At 55.0% G+C, this 19,688-nt stretch overlaps 8 protein-coding genes across 8 annotated transcripts; 3 read left to right on the top strand and 5 right to left on the bottom strand.

Moving 5' to 3' along the window:
* Window positions 1–418: 418 nt before the first annotated feature.
* On the top strand, window positions 419–799 carry J4E79_010210 (uncharacterized protein; the record flags this gene model as incomplete). The annotated part of the gene is made up of 3 exons (XM_049359049.1): window positions 419–638; window positions 682–718; window positions 790–799. The coding sequence occupies 3 exons, from the start codon at window positions 419–421 to the stop codon at window positions 797–799; spliced, it is 267 nt and encodes an 88-aa protein (XP_049206427.1).
* A 443-nt stretch (window positions 800–1,242) lies between these two features.
* On the bottom strand, window positions 1,243–2,097 carry J4E79_010211 (uncharacterized protein; the record flags this gene model as incomplete). The annotated part of the gene is made up of 1 exon (XM_049359050.1): window positions 1,243–2,097. The coding sequence occupies one exon, from the start codon at window positions 2,095–2,097 to the stop codon at window positions 1,243–1,245; it is 855 nt and encodes a 284-aa protein (XP_049206428.1).
* A 256-nt stretch (window positions 2,098–2,353) lies between these two features.
* J4E79_010212 (uncharacterized protein) lies at window positions 2,354–5,890 on the bottom strand (the record flags this gene model as incomplete). Its single annotated transcript, XM_049359051.1, has 2 exons — window positions 2,354–5,711; window positions 5,766–5,890. The coding sequence occupies 2 exons, from the start codon at window positions 5,888–5,890 to the stop codon at window positions 2,354–2,356; spliced, it is 3,483 nt and encodes a 1,160-aa protein (XP_049206429.1).
* An 849-nt stretch (window positions 5,891–6,739) lies between these two features.
* On the top strand, window positions 6,740–9,046 carry J4E79_010213 (uncharacterized protein; the record flags this gene model as incomplete). Its single annotated transcript, XM_049359052.1, has 1 exon — window positions 6,740–9,046. The coding sequence occupies one exon, from the start codon at window positions 6,740–6,742 to the stop codon at window positions 9,044–9,046; it is 2,307 nt and encodes a 768-aa protein (XP_049206430.1).
* Window positions 9,047–10,368: 1,322 nt separating this feature from the next.
* Window positions 10,369–11,484, bottom strand: J4E79_010214 (uncharacterized protein; the record flags this gene model as incomplete). Its single annotated transcript, XM_049359053.1, has 1 exon — window positions 10,369–11,484. The coding sequence occupies one exon, from the start codon at window positions 11,482–11,484 to the stop codon at window positions 10,369–10,371; it is 1,116 nt and encodes a 371-aa protein (XP_049206431.1).
* A 714-nt stretch (window positions 11,485–12,198) lies between these two features.
* On the bottom strand, window positions 12,199–13,410 carry J4E79_010215 (uncharacterized protein; the record flags this gene model as incomplete). The annotated part of the gene is made up of 2 exons (XM_049359054.1): window positions 12,199–12,286; window positions 12,329–13,410. The coding sequence occupies 2 exons, from the start codon at window positions 13,408–13,410 to the stop codon at window positions 12,199–12,201; spliced, it is 1,170 nt and encodes a 389-aa protein (XP_049206432.1).
* Window positions 13,411–14,727: 1,317 nt separating this feature from the next.
* Window positions 14,728–16,287, top strand: J4E79_010216 (uncharacterized protein; the record flags this gene model as incomplete). The annotated part of the gene is made up of 1 exon (XM_049359055.1): window positions 14,728–16,287. The coding sequence occupies one exon, from the start codon at window positions 14,728–14,730 to the stop codon at window positions 16,285–16,287; it is 1,560 nt and encodes a 519-aa protein (XP_049206433.1).
* Window positions 16,288–18,086: 1,799 nt separating this feature from the next.
* J4E79_010217 (uncharacterized protein) lies at window positions 18,087–18,557 on the bottom strand (the record flags this gene model as incomplete). The annotated part of the gene is made up of 2 exons (XM_049359056.1): window positions 18,087–18,124; window positions 18,188–18,557. The coding sequence occupies 2 exons, from the start codon at window positions 18,555–18,557 to the stop codon at window positions 18,087–18,089; spliced, it is 408 nt and encodes a 135-aa protein (XP_049206434.1).
* Between the last annotated feature and the right edge of the window lie 1,131 nt (window positions 18,558–19,688).

Consider the following 19,688-nt stretch of genomic DNA (forward strand, 5'->3'; position numbering starts at 1 on the left):
GGCTGTGCTCGTGTCTACGTGATGTAAAGTAAAGCCGCAACTAAAAGCGCATGTGAAGTCTAAACCACGAAATGCCGTTCCCCAAGCTCACTTGCCTCGGCTCACCCAGATCGGCCAAACCACGCCCAGAACCTCCGACATGCCCGCTCCGTATTCTCACCACCGAACTGCATGGACACGCCCCACTCCGAATAACATCAATCTTGCCAATCCAATCCAATCTCGAACCTCAGCACCGCCGGGAGTCCGCAAAGACGCCCACTCACGTCTACGTCCACCAACCACACACTTCCTACATCGTCACTCGCTACCTCATACCTCGAGCTCCATTCGGCCACGCATTCGACTTGCACCACCCAACCCCACCGTCTGGGTAGCACCCACGTATCACTCGATCTTGCAATAGCCCACGATCCCGATGGCCAACACAGAAGACCGCATGATAATCGGCACCAATCGCACACCCACAAACCCCACACCCCTATCCGCGCCCCAAGAACAACAAGTCAAAGACCTGTACTACAAAAACGTGCGCGCGAAATGCGCAAAGGAGATTGAAACCTTTGCGCAGTGTGCCCTCGGACGCACCTTCACAATGATATACGCGTGCCGCCAACCACGACTGGCGATGAATAGTTGTATGTTGCAGTATCAGAATCAGGATGAGTTGGACAAGGCAAGGTTGGAGTGGTTTGCATTGGCGGAGGAGAGGAGGCAGGTATGTTGTATTGACTCTCAGTTCATGCACTGTCCACTGACTGGAACACTAAAATGCTAACACCCCCACAGGCGCGAATAGACCACCAAAGAAAGCTGGAAGACGCGCGGGAAAAACACAAAGAATGGTGGAATCTAGACGAGAGTGGACGGACGCTGGGGAAGAAAGCGGAAACGGTTAATGAGGAGGGATTGAGAAGGAAAGAGGAGAATAGGGTGGATGATAGGGGGGTTACTAGGGGTGGGGTTTATGGGTCAAGATGATGAGGAGGGGTGTTGGAGACGGATTATGGAGCGGATGGATGTATATTGTATTATAACGTGTAAATACTCTCTTCCGCAATTATCAAACTCAGCGCAGCCCATTTGCGCGCAATGTAAAAGCTCAAGTTTTTTGTCCAACTCTGGTATACCTCGCAGTCCAGTCCAATCCATAACGCCGTACCAAATGCTCAAGTCCCACCCAAACGCCGTACCAGTCACCCTTTGTGCTGCTGCCTGCTCAAGTCAAGCTCAACTTTCAGCTCAACCGTTATTCTCCTGGTTAATCCCCATAGCCTCCTCAAACTCATCGTCATCAACCTCCTCATCCTCCTCCATACCCCCCATATCCGTATCCTTAGCCTCCGTCTCACCTGCCACATTCCCTACCGTCGTCCCATTCACCGTGCCCACAGGGCCCCCAGCAAACCCAACCCCCTCCCCATCAACCTCCATATCCTCATCCCCACCCTCATCCTCAACACTCTCCTCCCACGCCCCCTTAACCCCCCACCCCACACCCGTAAAGCAATACCTCTCCGGCGGCAACCTAATCCCAAACTCGCGCTCAATCCTCGGCAACGCAATACGATTCCTCTCCTGAGCAACCTCACTCATAAACTCCTTGCCCAAACTCGTGTTAAACGCGCCCGCAGCCCTTGCTCCCACAGCCGTACGCAGCGCATTCAGACTCACGGCGTCTTCACCGCTGCCATCAGCGTTGGCGCCGCGTTTCTTGCTGCCGGAGGTGGTAGGTAGAGGTGGTTCGTAGGAAATGGCGTCGGAGAGGATGGACGAGGTGTAGCGGTAGGCGAAGTCGAGGAGTTGGAGGGGGACGCGCTCGGTGTAGGCGTGCACGCCCATGTTGGCGAGGATGAGGTGGATGAGGCGGGCGTCGCGGGGGCGTTTGCTGGTGCCGGGGTCGGAGAGGGATGTTGGTGGGAAGGCGGGGTTCATTGGTGCGGTTGTAGAGACACCGTTGGACTGTTGCGATGGTTGCGCGGTTGGCTGTGAGGGTTGTGGTTGCGACTGCGTGGGTGGGCTGAGTGTGGGTGCGTTGGCGGTCGCGGGGGGCGTTGAGATGCCATTTTGCATGGGTTCTGCGGCGGGTGACGCCATGGTGGGTGGTGTGGTGGGTGCGCGTGATGTCGGTAGGTGAGTGAGGTTGAGGCGCGTTGGTGAAGTTGCGACGGACGGGCGCGAAGGCTTGGCGCCCGCATGCGGCTCAAGTGGAATCTGGGGAAAGGTTACACTAGCGAACTACAAGTGAAGGCGGATTAGATAGAATGGACACGCATGCGAACACATAATGTTAGATCAAAATGATGAATCAACGATACATTTTGCTAATTACTACAACACGCTCAATACAATACTACACAACCCCCAACCCAACCACATCCTCCTCATCCCCCGTCCCCGTCGCCTCACTAGCAACACTCTCATACAAACTCGGCGTCTTATCCTTCTCCTTCCTCCCAATCTTCTTAGTAATACTGCCCCAAACACCGCCAGCAGTCCCACTCTTCGGCGTGCCAATCTGAGGGCTATTCCCCACACTCTCGGTGCTCTTGCCTAGACCAAAGAAGCCACTTGTTGAACCCTCCTCGTCATGCTCATCAGGTGTACTGGGTACATCGGATTTGGCAGACTTGGAAAACAGCGCGTTCTTCTTGCCGAACGTGAGGAACTGGTTAGTGCTACCCTTGCGAGTGAGTTTCTGCATGAAGGATTCCTTGCCGATTGAACCCGCAGCGTCGGAGGCTGTGTGGGATATGCTTCGTTCGAGAGATTCGCGGGGGGAGGCTTCTGAGGCGTCAGCCGTAGAGATAATAGAAGGCGTGTCCCGCGACATGCGGGAATCATGAGGAGAAGTTGTGTCTCTGGCGTCGCCGGCTTCCGAAGGCGTAGCGTGCTTGTCTTTGCGGGCGGCCTTTTCCGCCTTGTCGGCCTTGACCTTCTTTTCCTTTTCTTCCTTCTTCTCTGCCTTTTCGGCGCGGCGGGCTTCTTTCTCGGCGGCGCGCTTGGCTTTTTCTTCTTCGTTCTTCTTGCCGAGTTGGAACATGGTGAAGCTTGCTGCTGCGGGGTTGAGCTGCTTTGGTGGGGTGGGTGGGATGGGTGGGAGTGATGAGGTCGACGGCTGGGCTGGCATGTGGGAAGCAGATGACTGCGGTCGAGTGCCAATCGGCGCTTGAGTGGGCGAGCGTGTGTTTGAAGGAAAGTCCAGAACATCATCGTGGATGTCGTCGTTGATCAGGTTTGCGCTCGACGTGTGTTGCATCGAGGGTCGACGAGACCCTAGCCGTGACCATGAAGTGGTGTTGGTGTTGTTGACGCTCCAGTCGACTCCAAGAGGACTAGCCCGAGCACCGAAGGCATCCACATTCCAGCCGAAGCGCGTCTGGCTCTCGGTCGATGGACGTGGCAGAGCCATGCCTTCTCCGGAGTTTGTAGAGCCCTGACGCGGAGACTCCGGCCTCTGCATGCCTAGGATATTACGTAGCCATGGGTCTTCACCTCCCTTTGCGCTGCTGAACATGTTGAACGGTCGTTTGCGGGTAGCCACATGCTTTGGACTACTAAGCGACTCAATCGGCTGAGTCTTGGTGCGGATGAATGTGTCGTACCATGCGCCTTCGGAATGGCTACCGCGGCGGCGAGTGTTACCCAGACCGTCAATGCCATGGTCCTGGCGGGGTAGTGACTGACTTTGTGACGGTTTCAAGGAGCCCAGCGCTGGACCCTCATCGGAGAAGGTCTTACCCCGTGCTCGGTTCAGTCCAAAGAGCCCACCAAAACGACTGGCTTGGGGATTGATCTGGAAGGAGCTGGATGTTGAGTGAATGGAGCGCCTGTCGTTGTCCATGTTGTTGTCATGGCTGGGATAAAAGTTGAGTTCACCAGCACTGTCCCGAGGACTTGCTAGAGCACTGGGCGAGCCGCTCTGTGGAGAAGCTGGTGAGCTCGAGTTTTGCGTGTGGTTCATGGTTCCAGGGGCTCCAAGACCAGGTAGGACGTTCCTCATGTTGGGTGAAGGATCCAGCGACGGTGCTTGGGGTGGACCTGGGTCGTCGTCTTCGTCTTCCGTCAAGCCTAGATCATCCCCAAATAATCCCGCTGGAAGCAATGCACCGGCTGTCGGACTCATTGGCGCACCGCCGGTCAAGCTCTCGAAGTCGGCCTGCGAGAAGGATGTGCTGTAGTTCCGAGGAGGAGGCAATGCCATGCCGTTGACTGGGTTGAAGTAAGGCGTGGCGGTAGCGAACGAAGGTGATGAAGTCGTCGGGATGCTGTTGAACGGGGCTGATGAAGTATGCACGAAGCCACCAGTTGCTTGAGCCAGAAGCCCTTCGCGCATGCTTAGCGGTCGCGCACGCTGGCTGTTCCTCCTGACGGGACCCATTTCTGGGACTGGCGGTCCTGAGAAGAGTTGCGGCTGGCTCAGGCGGCGCTGCTGCATGTAGGTCAATCTGCCCGTGGCATCTTGATGGGCTCTCTCCGCCTCGGCGTATAGCGCCCAAGCCTGGGCATACTGCTGCTGCAAAAGACCCAGAGTCATCTTCCATCGGTTGTCCTCTTCCTTCTCTGCATTGTCGGGGCCGTCTGTAGCTTCGGCGCCTTCTTGACCTTCCTCCAGCTTCTGCCTCTCCTCTTCCAGAGCCTTGATGTGGATACCCTTCTCGCGGATGGCGTCTTCCAAGACCTTGTTCGCCTGCGTCTCGTCGGCGTACTTGTCTTTGAGGTCCTGGACGCGCTTCTCGGAGGCTGCCTGGTACTCGGTCTGCTCTTTCTTGATCTTCTCAGCAGTGTCGCGGAGTTCGCCCGCCTCCCTGGTCCACTTGGCAACGTCGTCCTTCAGCTTCTTGCGCTCGGCTTCCTTTTGACGCAGCACCCTTTCCTGCTGAGCGCGCCTTGTCTGGGCCGCGGCATTCTGACGCTCAAGACTAGCCACCTCTTTCCGCAGGTCGCGACTGGCGTCTTCCTTTTCTTTCAATGCCGCCTTCTTCTCGTCGCGCTTGTCCACCAAGATGGCCTTCTGGGTGACAAACTCCTGGTCCTCGTCCTGGATCTGGCGCTCCATGTCGTCCAACTCGCGTCTGAGGCCGTCCAACTTCTCGGTCAACTGCCGGATCGAGTCTGGGCCTTCTGCCTCTTGCGCTGCCCTGCCTTGGTCCTGCATCTGCGATGCTGGCGAGATCTTCCGTCCGATGTCTGGGCGGCGCATGCGGGAGGTGCTGTTGCTGTGTTCGCGGGTCATGGGCGGGGCAGCGACGGAGGTGACGACATCGGCGAGGGTCTTGTTGGGGCGGATGACGGGCGTGGGGGTGTAGTCATTGTCGTCGCTGGCGAGGGGCGCGTCTTTGGGCGGGGTGGGACCGTAGAAGTCATCCGAGTCGGCGGGGAGCGTGCGCAGGCGGATGGGCACGCTGGGGGCCTGGAAGCTGGACGAGTTGAGGGTGACGATGCGGATGGTGTAGTGGCGGTCGGGCTGCAGGTTCTCGATGGTGATGGACGACTCCTGCGGGGAGATGTCGCCAATGTCGATGCCGTTGATGCGGATCACGTATTTGAGCACCGAGGCGCGCTGGTCGGGCGGCTTCCAGTGCAGCAGCACGCCATCGGCCTTGATACCAGCGAGCGAGACGAGGGGCGCAACGGGGACTTCGAGGCCGAGCACCTGCACCAGCTTCTCGACGGGCTGCGTGAGGACCTGGTAGGCGCGGAAGGCGACCCTGCATGCGCGGTGAGTAGGTGCGCGTGTATTTCTTCTTGTATACAATTCCTACCAGAAGAGGGCCGAGACGATGCACGCCGTGCGCAGCCAGCCCGACGACGAGAACAGCAGGGCCTCCATGTCGTAGCGGGCGACATCGGGCGGCCAGTACAGCGACTGTGAGGGTTCCGAGAACATTTGGACAGCTGTCAGGCGTCTCCCACCTGTTACCCGTTTGTCGTGGTGGGTGAAGTTTGCGCGGTGCCTGGCGGCGTCATGTGCAGCCACAACCGCCGCAAATGGCCGAAGCTACAGGCCATTTCGACGTCTTGGCTGCTCCACACCTGCACCTCCTCCGCATTCATCTTCGACAGTTACTAGTAGCAGCTAGCGGGGCAGGGTGGCTGTCGAAAAGTCGAGTTAGGCGTGTGTTGAGAATATCATCGCGATACCTTCCATTGGATATTGACTCCGGTAGCAAAGTCATGGAATAGCCCACATGCTACCTAGGTATCTATCGCACGCGGCGGTTGAGCCAGTGGCTGGCCCAACATATAATCAGCACCAACGCTTCTCCAATGTGCGTGCTCCGTTCCAGCATGTGAAGATAGCATCTCGATTCTGCACCTTAGCCCATGCCGTATGCACGAAATCCCTCGCAACATGTACCATTCTGGAAATTCCAGCCGCGCACTCCGGCTCAGCGCATCACTGGTGTCACTTGATCTCGGCCTGACGTCTCGGGCCCGTGATGCGCCCGCGAGCTCGGTGACCGCATAGCTCACCACTGCCTAGGCACGTCAGCGCAAAAGTACTTCCACTCCTGACATCCCTTCTTTGACCCTCAACGCTCGGCCGCTCGCTCCTCCCTCGGTGAAAGCAACCCTCTGACATGTGAAGAAAGAATGCAAACACGCTCTGACACATATCCATCCGCCCTCCCTCTGTAAAACACTTCTGACGTACATCCCCGACGCTCGCTACAAACATACAAACCACTCGCACCACCTCGGCCGCGCAAGAGGCGCTGAGCCATAGACAGCAACCATGAACTACGTGCGATCCATCACGGGCAGCGTGTCCAAGGGCTGGAACTCGATCAACCCCGCCACCCTCAGCGGCGCCATTGACACCATCGTCGTAGAGCACGAGGACGGCAGCCTGGCATGCTCGCCCTTCCACGTCCGCTTCGGCAAGTACCAGATACTGCGCCCGTCGGACAAGAAGGTCGAGTTCCGCGTCAATGGCGAGCTGCAGGACTACTCGATGAAGCTGGGCGAGGGCGGCGAGGCCTTCTTCGTCTTCGAGACGACGCGCTCCATCCCCGCCGAGATGCAGACGTCGCCCATTGCATCGCCCGCCGCCAGTCCCGAGCAGAAGCCCGTAGAGCTGCCCTCAGAGCGCGCCTTCGACGAGCCCGAGCCTTTCGACCTCGACGGTAGCGCTACAAGGAGGAGAGGGCGCATGTCCATGTCGGTGCCTGCCTCGGACTATGCCGGGGCCGACTTTGGACGGCCCAAGTCGGGGGACTGGTCGGGCTTCCACATGCAGAGGGCAAGCACGGATGAGACGGTGCCTTCTGTAAAGGACGGGTTTGCCAAGACATTCGACGGCGAGGAATCACAAGACAAGGGCCCCGAGAGAGGGCCGCTACAGATCAGCAAGGAGGATGCGACTGCCTGGAACAGGTCGACGCGCTCAGCGAGTCCGCCGCCTGTGTCCTCCGCAGAAGCCCTGGCCCGCGCCATCAAGCTGTCCAAGAAGCTCTTTACCTCGAACATCCCGAACAAAGTCACCGAGACTGGCGACCTCGAACTAGACATGACTGGGTACAAGAGCAGCGAAGAGGATGCGTTGCGCGCTGAGGTCATAGCCAGGCGCATTCTGTCGGATGAGCTCGCAGGAGACTACGACATTGGCGCGCTCATAGGCGCTGACGAGAACGGCAATCTGTGGATCTACAGCAGTGAGGAGGCCAAGGCAGCGGCTATGGCAAAGACGACGATGAACGTCTTGAACGAGTCAGCTCTCCAATCGACTGATGCGCTGTCAGACCCCGGCTACCAGAGCGACAGTGGACGTAGCGACGACACTGCCCAATTTCCCCTACGCAGAGACTCAGACAGTGCTCTAGGTTCCTCCGCGCCACACTCGCCCGAAGCCAGAAAATCCGAGCACAAAACATACGCAAAGACACTACGCCTCACGAGCGAGCAACTCCGAGCGCTCAACCTAAAGCCCGGCGCAAACACCATGAGCTTCACCGTAAACCGCTCCAAATGCGAAGCCTACATGTTCTACTGGAAGCACGACGTGCCCATCGTCATCTCCGACATCGACGGCACAATCACCAAGTCCGACGCCCTCGGCCACGTGCTCAACATGATCGGCCGCGACTGGACACACCAAGGAGTAGCCAAACTCTACACCGACATTGTCAACAACGGCTATAACATCTTCTACCTAACCAGCCGCTCCGTCGGCCAAGCAGACACCACACGCGCGTACCTCAACGGCGTCGTCCAAGACAACTACCGCCTCCCCAAAGGCCCCGTAATCATGAGCCCGGACCGCACCATCGCAGCCCTCCGCCGCGAAATCTACCTCCGCAAACCCGAAGTCTTCAAAATGGCTTGTCTACGCGACATCATGCAGCTCTTCGATAAGCCCGCGCACCAAACCCCTTTTTACGCCGGTTTCGGTAACCGCTTCACAGACGCGCTGTCCTACCGCAGTGTCAACATCCCCTCCACCCGCATCTTCACCATCAACTCCAACGCCGAAGTCAGTCTCGACGTCCTGTCGCTCAACAGCTATAAAACGGGTTACGCAAGCATGCGCGAGATTGTAGATCACTTTTTCCCGCCGGTGGGGCTGCTTGTTCCGGCGGGTGGGGAGGCTTATACGGATTTTAATTATTGGCGCGATCAACCATTAGACATCCAAGACTTTACGGACAGTGAAGACGAAGACGACGACGATGATGATGATGAGAGGACGGAGGCGGCTAGTATAAGAAGTGAAGACGAGGGATCGGAGATTGGTGAGGATCTTGAGGCGAGCTACATGTCGAGGGAGAGCTTGGATGTCGATGAAACGGGCTTGGAAGATTCGATTGTCGAAAGTGTGGAGGGGGGTGATTATTTGGAGGGCGAGGGGTATGTTGAGAGGAGGTATGGGGATGATGAAGAGGAGGGGTATGACGACGACGAAGGTGATAGAACGATGGTTCAAGACGTTGTTCCTTCGATTGAGGGTGGGGGGGATACGGGTGTGGATACGAATGTTGAGCGTATGAGGGCGCTGGATGTGAAGGAGAGGAGTCCGACGCCGAGGGCTTCGGCGAGGAGGTAGTCAGACGTGTTGGTGTTGTGTTGCTGGGTTGAGTGTTTCTTGTTTCGCATAGCATGGCATGGGGTGGCGTTGGGTGTTTGTAGTGCGTAAGGGCAAGGCACGCTGGTGTTTGTAGAATCTTCTTGTTTACGTATTGTAATTCGTTAGATCGTTTTGAAGAGGGGGCTTCAACATGCCTTTTCTGCAGTTTCTCAAAGATACATGTTCCACGTCTCGTCTTCAAGTGAACGTTATCTTCCAGTACCCACACTCAAATATGCTTGATATCGGTTACATGGTGTTGTTCGTGTTGTTTGCTCCTTCTCAATCGGGTCAGCTGTCGTCACTTCCTTCTTGACGCCACCACGTGTTTGCGCAAATATGATACCCTTACTCACCACGTAAGTCGAATACGCAATATTCAGGCTGCCACTCCTGCACTCACCTTGCAAACGGGCTCCGATCCAGAGTTCCGCCACCCCGCCCAGACCTTATCCAACGTACTCGGCTCCTTCCTTCGAAGTCTTGTATAACTCCATCCCCAACACAGAACCAATTTCCTCAAATCCAACCTTCGGCTACCTTCATCTGATACTCAAACCACCAAACAAGTCTCAATTCCAAACACCCACTCAACATGAAGTCCCCCACCCTCATCCTCACCCTCGTGGTCCTCTCCACCACCGTCCTCAGCAGCGTTATCCCCCACGACGCCGGTTCCTCTCCCGGCAACGCAAGTCCCCCCACAGCCTCCTTCCCACACCCCCTCTCCCTGCTCTACCCCCGGGCCGGGGCTGACGAAGGAGAGCAGGACGTTCATACTATGGCTACTACGTTCTGCAAGCGCTGCAGTGAGGCTTATGTTGATTGCGCTAATGTGAGTACTTTCTGTTCATATGGTGGATGGTGGGAGTGAATGATGGGAGTGGGTGAGGGGTTGTTTATGCTAATGATTGATGACAGAGCTGCAAACATACTTCTCAGTGCGAGATCATCTGCCAGGGCGTCCATGTGGATGGGAAGCTTTGCAAGAAGGAGTGTGGTTGGGGCCAGTAGATGGGTGTGTGGGGAGGTAGGAGGTGAGGTGAGGTGAGGTGGATGTTGGTGCAGTGTTTTCGTGGTGTGGATCTTTGGGTTTACAGACATGGGGATTGAAAGGAGGATGGAAAAGCGGTGATGGCTGTCATGTCACTGATAAAGTGATGAAGTGAGGCGGTAGCACTGTCATCTCATGGGTAGCCTCGACTCGAAGGAAAGCAACCTTGAAGACTCCAAGCTCGATATCTTCTCTTCGTCAACGTCATCTGCATTCTAAACCCCCCACCTCTCCCCAATCCCATCTTTCAATTCGGCGTAAGCTTCAACAACCTCCCCCCAGCCCCATCCTCAATCACCCAAATCGCACCATCCTTATCCTCGCGAATACCTCTCATGCGTTTACCCATGCTGATGCGCTGTGCCTCCGCCGCCGTATCCCCCGTTATACCCACCCTGACCAATCCCTGCGCACTCAACCCCGTAATAATCGCATTCCCCTTCCACCCCTTGAACAAATCACCTTTGTATATAATCAGCCCAGCAGGCGAGATAACAGGAACCCAATTCGCCTTCGGCGCCGCCATCTCCGGCCTCGTACTATGTTTCGGTATCAACGTGCCATTGTAATGCCGTCCCTCACACACAACCGGCCATCCGTAATTCTTACCCGGCACTATCAAATTCAACTCGTCACCGCCAAACGGCCCCATTTCGACTTCCCATAACCTGCCCGCAGCATCAAAATCAATGCCTAGGGGGTTTCGGTGGCCGAGCGTGTAGATCTGGGATTGGATGGCGCCTTGAGAGGCGAATGGGTTTCCGGCGTAGGCAGTCCCGTTGTCGTAGAGTCGGATTATCTTTCCTAGGTTGGAGGTCATGGATTGGGCGGGGTGCATTTGGTTTATCTCGCCTGAGGAGATGTATAACGCGTTGTCTTCAGGACCGAATTTCAAACGACATGCGAATTGAAGGCCGCCTGTGGCACGTTGGGAATGCCGCCAGATGACTTCGAGACCAGAGAGTGCGCCGCTACTACCACTCAAACTCAGCTTGGTGCGCGCAACCGCGCAGCCTGCGCCGCCGGAACCGTTTTCGGCGTAGCTTATATACACGATGCTGTTGTTTGCATACTGTGGATGTAAGGCTACATCGTGCAGTCCACCTTGGCCGGCATACGCGACGGCGGGGACGCCGGTGATGCTGCTTTTGAACTTTGTGACTGGGTCGACGAGGAGGAGGTTGCCTTTTCGCTCTGTGACGAGGATGCGGGTGTCGGGGAGGAAGGCGAAGGCCCAGGGTTCTGAGAAATCGGTTATGGGTGTTGTTTTGAAGGGCTGTTGTCGGGTGGAGAGGTGGGGTGATAGGGCGAGGGTGGTCGTGGATAGGGCTAGGGTGTAGGTGAGGGGGAAGTGGAGATGCATTATGGAGGCGGTTTGTTGAGTTTGCTAGATACCGGGTTATAGTATAGTAGAGCTTTGTAGGGTCACTGTGTAAAGAGCCTCTTAGGTTATCTGGTCTCCAGAACAGGTAGGTGTATAAGCGACGGAATGTCTGGAGCAGCCTCATATACTAATCTACCTCCTCCCGACCTGTGACGTCTTGATGTGTACATGATTTCAGTTAGAGTAGTCGCACTTTACGACCCTGGTATTGGTAGTATGTGTTGGTGGGGCAAGAGATCTAGGGTGTGACAATCTTGGAAGTCGCGAAGGATTCGATGCCAGACGATACTGTCTAAGGTAGGCGATTGGCGCGCGGTAACTACCTAGGTAGCTGTTCCCGCGATGGTACTGCTCGGTAAGTAAGAGAAGACGAGTGCCGCTATATTAGGGAAGATAGGTGCAGGCATGATAAAGTAGCCAAGGCCTTCACGTGGGTGCTTGACATGCCGGCGGAAGATTCCAAGGCTGGGCGTGACGATAGAGCGCGGCACATGTTGTGACTGCTTGTTTTTGCGCGACCTACATTTGCAAGGTTAGATAATTAATTTTCCGTCAACCGATATTGAAGTTGCGTCACGAGAACACTAATCCCACGTTGCGTGGATGGATTCACAGACGGCTCCAGCTTTTCTTTGCAACGGTACTTCGTAATTTTCATTCATCTCGGTCTCGCCGTGAATGTGCTTCGTCCTATCACCTACCCTCCATCTCCATATCCTCCTCCTCAATCGTAGGCAAAACCTGATACATCCTCTTCCCCTTGCCCATCCTCTTCAAGCACCTATCCGTATGCAACAAATGCCCCCTCTTCTGCCTCACGAACCCCGCAAAACACGCCGCACTCGACGCAATCGCGCCCGCAGAAATATATATCGGTATGAAAAAGTCCTGCGGCTTATACCAGATCATCGTCGTCGCAAAAGAAAGCAGTTCGAACAGGTTCTGTAACGACATTTCGATGGCGGAGAAAGAGCCACGGGACGCAGGAGGCGCGTCTTCTTGAACAAGATATTGTACGCTGAGATCGAAGCCCCAGAGACCGAGGCGGGAGAGACAGACGCCGATTACGAGGGCGCCACCCGCTAGCATCGGTGCTGTAGTCGTGGGGAAAATGTGGAATAGGCCAATTGCCAGGGCGATGGCGAGGAGTTGTTCGTTGATGAACCAGAGACCTGCTCGAACGGCGCCGATTTTGTTCATGAGCCACGGCGCTGCGATGGTGGCGGATAGTTCGAGGATAACGGATACGAGCCGCATGACGGAGACGTGCGTGCTGGTGAAGCCGAGGGTAAGGAGGTAGGTCGTCATTTGCGAGGCGAAGGAGAGGACGGTGAGGTAGAGGAGGGAGAGGGAGAAGGAGGCCAGGAAGGCGGGGTTGGTGATGTATTCGCGATACGGCGCGAGTTGTGCGGTTATGGTTTTGGTGATGGTGGAGCGTCGCGTAGTGGGATTTGGTACGGTTTCCTGGTTAGGCGACGAGGCTCGCTGTTGCAGTTCCGTAGCAATGTCCGTTTCAGACGCATGTTTCGTCACGACGCCCTTTCCAACACTTAATTCCGGTACCGCGGCATAAACGTTCGCGATGGCGAAGTATTCCACTAACACGCTTATTGCGTTTTGTGCGAAGACGGCCCAGATGGCGAGTTTGGAGGAGTATCCGTCTACGAGTCCGATGCCGACGGGCGCGATGAGCTTGCAGATGAGATCTATCCTGCGCATCGCGCTGTTCAGCTCTTGACGGTCGAGAGCTAGACTCTCGGATACAACGACGATCCAGTCGCGCTCCACGGATACGGTGTTGGCGACGAAGGCGAGTTTCTCGATGCATGCCAGCACCACGCTGATGAAGAATAATCCGTAGGTTACCATCCCAATATCCTTCTCTTCTCCACCCAAACCCAGCATCGCTACCAAGATCGCACAACTCCCCGCGACACTAACTCTTTGCCACACAATACTCTGGCGCACAACCCACAATCTATCTCTCCGGTCAACTAGCCCTCCAATCCATGATCCGAGGACGGCAGCGGCGAGTGACCGGAAAAGCGCATAGCATGATGCGAAGAAGAGCGTTCCAGGGAAGATTTTGGCCAGGAAGATCACAGCGCCGAATTCAAAGGTGCGCGCATTCCACGTTGAAAGTACATGTGAAGTGTACAGCTTGGTGAGGAGATGGCGGGGTGATCGTCGCGTGGGCGATGGTGTTGATCGGGCGGGGTAGACTGGTGAGGCTGGAGGAGAGCTGGCATCACTCGCCTCGCTCGTCAAACTCGTCATATCGTCACAAGGTATGTAGGTAACAAGAAGCAAAAAGGCAAACCGCCCCCATGGCGAAGGAGAAGCTACATATCGTGTTCGCAAGGTTTAGCTGCCTAATACCGTGATGGTCATGAGACGGGTGCCCGATGCTGTGGGAAACGGACGTCTGGGCCTTCCGAGTCGCCTCATGGATTGCGTTTGCACCTGTGGACCCTGTCGATCTGGTGGAGGGGTTAGGCTGTGTTGGGTTAGCGTCGCGAGGGTTGCATGTGATGGATTTGATAGAAAGCAGGGCCGAGTAGTGGTGGTGAGGATGCTTTTGTTAGGCTGATGAGATGGGTTCGCTGGTTTGGTGGATAGTGGTGGGTGTGATGGAAGATGGGTTTTTGCTGTCTCGCCGTGTGCCAGTATCATTGCACGTAGTTGCAATTCCACACGATCAATGAGCAAAAACGCCTTGTTCCATGACATTAGAAGCACAAGGAGGTCACGATGCTTAGTAAGTATTAGGGTGAGGTGTTTGGTGTTTCTCGATGATAGTGTGGAGCATTACCTAGGTAACCTCCAAGGACTGTCGATGTTCCAAGGCTGCGAGCGTGCCCTTAGCGCGAACCCTGGATCTTGGAAAGACGCGTTTCCGAAGGCCGTTCCATCTTCCAGCACGCTCCCTTCCATGGAGCTCGCCATACACTGTCAATGGCACCCGATTTTGTTGGAGATGCATGGCTTCATCCCTCGTCCTCATCTTCCATGAAGATGTTCGGCTATCCGGCAAGGCGTCGAACGCTTGGCCAGGACGTGCTCGTGCATCCACCTACATGACGCGTACCTAGGTGCCCTACTTGATTACACGTCCACCAGATCTCTTTGCTACAGGGCAGATGAGGCGCTCTATTCATCGTGCTAGAAGAGGTAAGCCAGCGCATATGACCTCGGGACCCCAATACCGCTGCACGACTGACAATGGCAGGATGGCTCGTCCTACCCCTCGGCAGACACCCCGCCCGCTTCCAACCTACGCCCTCCTTCTTGCAGCCCTCGAACAACGCTCAATCAGCAAAGCCACAAAATAACGGTCCGAACGATGGAGACAAGCAAGACCGAAGCAAGTTTGCAAGGAGCGTGCTTGAAGGTAGCACGGTAGCTCTGATATCGTTGTTCGGCCTGGGCCTTGGCGGCTATGCATATAGTCTGTTCTACAAGAGGACGGTTGCGAAGAAGATCGAGAATGCCTTTGCAACGGGATACAGTTCGCAAGAGCGGGTTGCGTTGGGTCGCATCTCATACGGCACGGAGCCAGACAAGATACAAGAGATTGTACAGAGGGAATACTGGGTTCCGCGAGCGGAGCAGGAAGATATCGACAACGTCGTCAGCGGAAGAGCCAGGGGAAGATACTATTTGGTCATCGGCGAGCGAGGTACTGGCAAGCGGGCACTACTTCTGGAAGCTATGCGGAAGGTCAACGGCGATGGTATTGCTATGCTAGAAGCACACAACGATTTGGAAGTCTTTCGAACGCGACTTGGCAAGGCCATCGACTACGAATTCCACGAAGACTACATTGGGGGACTGTTCAGCATTCGGGGCCCGAGGGACAGCTCGCCGCTGCTGGACATTGAGAGAGCACTCAACCAGATGGAGAAGGTGGCCTTGTCGCTACGAAAGCGTCGCGGCAAGCCTCTTCTCATGATCATCAACAACATCCATCTGTTCAAGGATGATGAAGCAGGGAAACATCTACTGGAGATCTTGCAGCAGCGCGCCGAAATTTGGGCGGGCAATGAGCTTGTCACGACCGTCTTTACCTCCGACGAATTCTGGACCTTGGAACGCCTGACACCACACGCGACCAACATGCACGTCATCAGCGTCAGAGACGTCCGAAAGAACGTAGTAACCACCGCACTCAAACAATACCGCGCTCGCTATCACAACGAAGACGTACCCCAAAGCATCCTCGACGAAGTCTTCGCCAAAGTCGGCGGCCGACTCATCTTCCTAAACCAAGTCGCCAAATCCCACGATATGCTAGAAACATGCAAGCAGATCAACCGAAGAGAAAAGATGTGGTTCCTGAACAACTGCTGGATCCTCGGCGACTCCATGGACGACGACGTAGAAGAACAGCAAAAATACTGCGCCGCCGCCATTGTCCTAGCACGTGCCCTTGTCCTGCGCGAGAACGAGACACCCGGTTTGGATGACCAGTTCACGCTTCCCCAGATTCCGCTACACGAGGCCCGCCAAATTATCACGCGCGCCGACTTTGTCCACCCGTTCGATCACATCAACGTGATTCATATCGATGCGCATGGTATGGTCAGAGCGGATTCTGTACCGATGCAGAATGCGTTTAGGGAGGTTGTACAACAACCCGGCTTCGAGGAGCATTTGAAGGCGACGCTGAATAGGTTGGACGAGTTGGAGAGTTTGGCGCGGACGAGGGAGGTTGCGATGAGAGAGCCGCCGGATAGGAGTGGCGGGATTGTGCCGGTGCAGACGTATTGTGCGAAACTTTGAGAGGGTGAAGAGATGGGTTTGTTGGTAGCAGACCGCGTGGATGTCGCGCGTGTGCTGCCAGCTGCGACTGTCGCGATCCCGTGCATGCTAGCACAAACATCGAAGTGGTATACAGTCAGCTCCGCGTTCGTCTCCTCACAGCAAGTCGTTCTCCTCGCCTTCAGCTTCAGCTTCAGCAGATTTCATCGCGCTATGTCCTTGTTAGACCTCCCAAAGGAATTGCTCAGTAGAGTGTGTCGATTTATCGGTCTCGATCACCAGATGCGAAAGTACGAAAACGAGGACTTCCACTCCCTACGCCTCACGTGCAGGGAACTGTACAAGCGGACAACCTACGATGCGATTATCCGCTACGGACCTATGCTTCGCGTGCTAAAAATCAAGTTCACCTATCCATCCCTCTGTCGAGTCTTGCAAATTGTTAAAATCGAGGAGTTCCGTGATCGAATCGTGGCACTGGAATTGGATCCATACGCAAGCCATGATTTCGACCACATCCTAAAGCCATCATCGCCACTCCACCCAGGCGACGAAGAGAGAGAAATGTTCATCCAATCAAGTGAAGCCGTTCTCCTTCTAACAGAGTGCTTTCGGTGGTTGGCCAAGGCGAAACGCCTTGTACAAGTGCAACATTCCAGGTCTGCATCAATACATGTTTCCTTGGCGGCTCTAGTGGAGGCTCAATTCCCAGTCAAGCTTGATATCGTGTACGCATCCCCGCATGACCTTATATCCCCGCCGGGTCATGGAGATTTCGGACGATCGCCTGCGATTTACGTGCCCTATATCAGGTGTATCTCAACAGACGGGGGTGTTCCAGGAGTACTAGATTACGACGAGGAACTCATCCAGGAGCTGGGCGAATACAAGAACGAAGTAGGCATTCACATCAAGAACTACCGCCTTCGCCAGCCAGCTGTCGCGTCCTTTTGGTTCGGTCTGCGCGATATCGAGCATCTGCACATCTCAGGCTGCATATGCGAGCCTTACTTGCGCTTTTGTAATGCGTGCGACGACACCTTTACCCACATCTTCCAGGTCGCCTTCAGTCATCTAACGGTCTTCCATCTGTTCTGCATGTACGTCAGCGGTGGCCGCCTTCGAAGGTGGCTCCGAGAGCAAGGCCACACACTCACTCACTTGGAATTCTCAAACAACGTCTTGACCGATGGTTCATGGAAGACAATCGCAAGAGGGCTAGAGAAGCTACCTTTCTTGCGTGGGCTTGTTCTCGACCATGATCTTTTGCAGAAAGGTGCTGTCCCAAGACTGCAAGGCCAACAGATACCTGTGTATCAATGCGAGGACCCCGAAGATGACGATGCGGGTGTAGACAAAGTTCGCCACTATCTGGCATTCTTTATCGAGAATTTCTGCACCGAAAGATATACGGGTAGTAGATATTTGCCGTGGCCTTTGCCGCACTATCACAAGGTGGATCTCCCGATCTTCTCGAAGGCTTACGGCCCGGAGACTATTGATCGTGACCCTGCTTTGAAGGCGCTGGAAAAGTACATTGTGGAAGTTGATGGGGAGTAAGGCGCTGGTCATGGGCAAACGTTATTAGGACGAGTTTTATCGATTCCTATAGCTGGATACATGGAACACAAGGTATTCTGAGAATGCCTTGCGTCAAGGTTACTACATACAATCTCGGTCGCGTCTCATCGCCCTGTTCTGCTTTGGAATTCCATCGTGATAGTGTAGCGTACGAACAGGCTCATCCTGTGTTGGTATTACCCAGCATAGTCCCCCTCATTCTTCATAGTCCCCCTCATCAACGCGTACTTGCATACTGCTCAAGCTTCTTCGTCCGCCTCCAGATACTTTTCCAAAGCTATCTTCGCCCGTGACCGAGTATCGAGTATACTCACACTGTTGTAAGGTAGAAGGAACGTACGGGCCTCGTGATAGACCGGAAGTTTATAGCCATTGAACGCCTCATAACAGTCGCCGGCAATGCTCTTATCCGTGGCAAAGTATCTTACAAATACGTCCAGCCAGTGTGCGACATCCTTCGTGTTACGCAGTATAACATCAATGTGCGAGTCATCGCTTTGGAGCTTTGAGGCCTCAAGGCCAGGAGTGACGTATTTCTTTGGTAGGCTGATCGCGAGAGGTGATGAAGCGTGTCTTTGACGAAGAGAGCCAATGTAGCGACCCGTCGTCGTATCCGGGCCCACGTCCAGATAGTTGAGGTTCGGACATTTCTGCAGGCCTTTCGCGATCGAGCACCAGTTACCGTCGGTCAGAGATACGAAGTCGAACATGACGTGTTGTAGCGTTCCAGAATGTCGTTTGAGAAAGCCTCGAAGACGACTCCCACTCACGTAGCCGCCACAAAGCTCCAAGTGAGTAAGATTCGAATAAGTATTCTTGGCGAAGATACCGACCCATACATCTTCGCATCCGTGACACAATCGTAGACGTGGAACGGTGTCGCATCCGCGAAAGCTGACTTCCTTCACGCTCGAGAGTTTGGCGGCTAGCTTTGCTACTTGTGGGGTGACGGACTTGTAGCCAGAGTAGTGGCGGCCGAATTCGTTGTGTGCGACGTCAACTCTTCTCATGTCTGGCTCTATGTCCCCGGGATTTTTGTGTAAAGTGGCTTGGAACTCGAGATGCGAGATGAGATGCGGAGACTCGATTAATGGGTTCACAAAGCGATTGTGCGATGATAGTTGGTAGTCCTTTGGATTCACCAATACGTGGATTATTTGGCGGGGGAAAGAGGCGAGGTTGAGTGCGGCAAGGACGGTGGGATAAGTTGTCGCTTCGCAGAGGTAGATTGTCAGCAATGAGGTCGAATTTGCCAGATTCTTGAAGCTTTCTGTCATCATGTAAACCGCTTCGGGAGAGTTCGCAAAGGCAGTCTGCTCTTCCCAAGATGAGCTGTCCGCGTATTCACCACAATCACAGAAAGACCTTCCGTCGCAATACACACTGTCGCATGACGTATCGAATCTGATTTCGCGAAGTCGGTCTCGGAAATAAGGAGCGCGGCTCATCGAATATAGGACGCCGAGGGATTTGTAGGTAAGTCTGACCACTAGGTGGTCTAACATTTCTCCGTAGAGAACCCCAACATCGAATAGCGTTTTCTGGTAGACAGACCTGCAAGAAATTCGGAGCGACTCGAGATCTTGAGGCAGAGTACAGTCGAACATATCATCTTCCAAGATGATGAAGCGACATATCCTGCTAAGGATCTCCGGCGGTAGCGCAGAAAGGGCCATGGCTGGGGATCTCCGGCGGCTTGGGTGAGGTGTGGGAAGAGGGAAAGAGATTGACTTGGCCGTAGACAATGCACATCCAAGAGCCAGTGCTGAAGAAACTGCGTTGTTTTGTTGTGGGTACGGTCAGGCGGTCAAGTATCGACCTGAGGAGATAGCACTTGCCAA

Source organism: Alternaria viburni, assembly GCF_023758015.1.
Source record: "Alternaria viburni strain BMP 2772 chromosome Unknown scaffold_29, whole genome shotgun sequence".
Taxonomy (NCBI): Eukaryota; Fungi; Ascomycota; class Dothideomycetes; order Pleosporales; family Pleosporaceae; genus Alternaria; species Alternaria viburni.